At 56.2% G+C, this 1,707-nt stretch overlaps 1 protein-coding gene across 1 annotated transcript in view; it reads left to right on the top strand.

Moving 5' to 3' along the window:
* LOC113213049 (zinc finger protein 883-like) overlaps nucleotides 1–1,707 on the top strand; it is a 31,277-nt gene that overhangs the window by 908 nt on the left and 28,662 nt on the right. The window contains exons 2-3 of the mRNA XM_052266524.1: nucleotides 89–436; nucleotides 1,204–1,308. Coding sequence (XP_052122484.1) covers nucleotides 89–436; nucleotides 1,204–1,308 — 453 coding nt within the window. The remainder of the gene's footprint in view (nucleotides 1–88; nucleotides 437–1,203; nucleotides 1,309–1,707) is intronic.

Here is a 1,707-nt window from a genome sequence, read left to right as displayed (position 1 = left end):
CCGTTCGATTCTATGCGTCTGCGCATGTTCTAATACGAAGGGATGTCCCGGAAATTTGTCCGAGATTCATTTGTACTTTCTCTTTTAGGCGCCAACCATGGGACCAGGACCTCCGGTCCTAAGATCCTCGGGCTCAGCACCCCCGGGCTCAGCTCGCCCGGGCTCAGCTCGCCCGGGCTCAGCACCCCTGGGCTCAGCTCCCCCGGAATCAGCTTCCCCGGAGTCAGCTCCCCCGGAGTCAGCTCCCCTGGAGTCAGCTCCCCCGAAGTCAGCTCCCCCGGGCTGAGCTCCCCTGGAGTCAGCTCCCCCGGGCTCGGCACCCTCGGGCTCAGCTCCCCTGGGCTCAGCACCCCCGGGCTGAGAGCCCCCCACGCCACTAAGCGGGCCGTAAGCCGGAAGACGCCGGAGCCGGAGCTGCACGATGACGCATTTCTCTGTAAGTTTTACGACGGCCTGCTGGTGAAATGCATGCAGGCGTGCGAAAGGGGTGGGGGGGGGAGGGGGTAGCCTACGCGCTCGCAGCCTCCTCAAGGCATCTTGCTCTGTTGACAATTGGGTTGTATACCTCTCCGCAATATGCCGTAGATATATGGTGTTATTTAGAGTCTAATTTGTCTTGCGAATAACAGCAAAATAACCATTTATTTGCCCGCTTTCGTTTCACTCGTGCTGCTCCCCGCGTCGGCCTGGCTGGATTCGGGTCCGGGAGTCGATTGCAAACTCTACCCCCCCTGTTTCCGTAACCTTGAGCTGGAATGCAAAAAGTGAAAGTCCCTCAGTAAAATTCAATCGATTTCATCCCCCGCCTTCCGTTTTAACATTGATTCAGCGGTTTTCGTACGTCAACGTCCCCAAAATGAGCAGGCGTCTTCTGTTCAGGGCATTCTATCAAAACTTATCGTAATTTCACATTTTTGGCATTATCTCTGAAACCGAGCGGAAAATTTTTTCTCAGGGGGGTTCATTCGAAAGCTCAAATATTGGTGCTTGAATTTCGTTACCAAATGACCCAATGTAGATCTCTCCTTCTGGTCGAAAATGAATTTCGTTAAAAAAAACAAAAAACTGTAACATTACATATGTTAGAAAATATATTGCCGTATAAAATCTAAAGTTCTGGGCCGATCTTCCCAACTTGGTCATTCTCTTGATCCTGCCCCGCATTCTAGCCCTATCCTTTAGTGATTTCTCCCTTCATTTCAGGCAGCGAGCCCGAGCCTAGGACCACCGCGGCCCCTTGCTACCCCAAGCGGCCCGTGCGCCACAAGCCGCACAAGGAGCCGGAGCCACGGAACGACGTCCTGCTCGGTAAGTTTCAGCGCGGCGGCCTGTTGGTAGCCCAACCAGCCGCTACGTCGGCATGCTCCGACGATTGCCCAGCGTCAGCCCGGCTTGATCGGGGTCCGGGAGTTCTCCTCCCCCCCCCCCTCCCTCTTATATCCGTAACTGCCTGCCTCATCCCGACTATGTCCGCAACAAAACAGAAGTTGCCTCAACCATCCGAATACATGGGCCGGCCGCCATGTTCTTGAAGCAACTTCTTCCTTTCTTCCTCTGTTTTCGTTGCGGACAAACGGTTAATGTCGTTCACCCTCGACGCTCTCCTCCACAGCCGCCGCCGCCGTGCCGCCGCCCGCTGCTGCTGCTGGGGCTCGCGGTGGGCAAGCAGAGGGCGGAGAGACGCCCCACCGCTGCGCGACCTGCGGG

This window comes from Frankliniella occidentalis, unplaced genomic scaffold (genome assembly GCF_000697945.3).
Source record: "Frankliniella occidentalis isolate FOCC.00 unplaced genomic scaffold, Focc_3.1 Scaffold39, whole genome shotgun sequence".
In the NCBI taxonomy this organism is placed as follows: domain Eukaryota; kingdom Metazoa; phylum Arthropoda; class Insecta; order Thysanoptera; family Thripidae; genus Frankliniella; species Frankliniella occidentalis.
The sequence above is the reverse complement of the archived record's forward strand: the minus strand, read 5'-3'. Positions and strand labels throughout refer to the sequence as shown.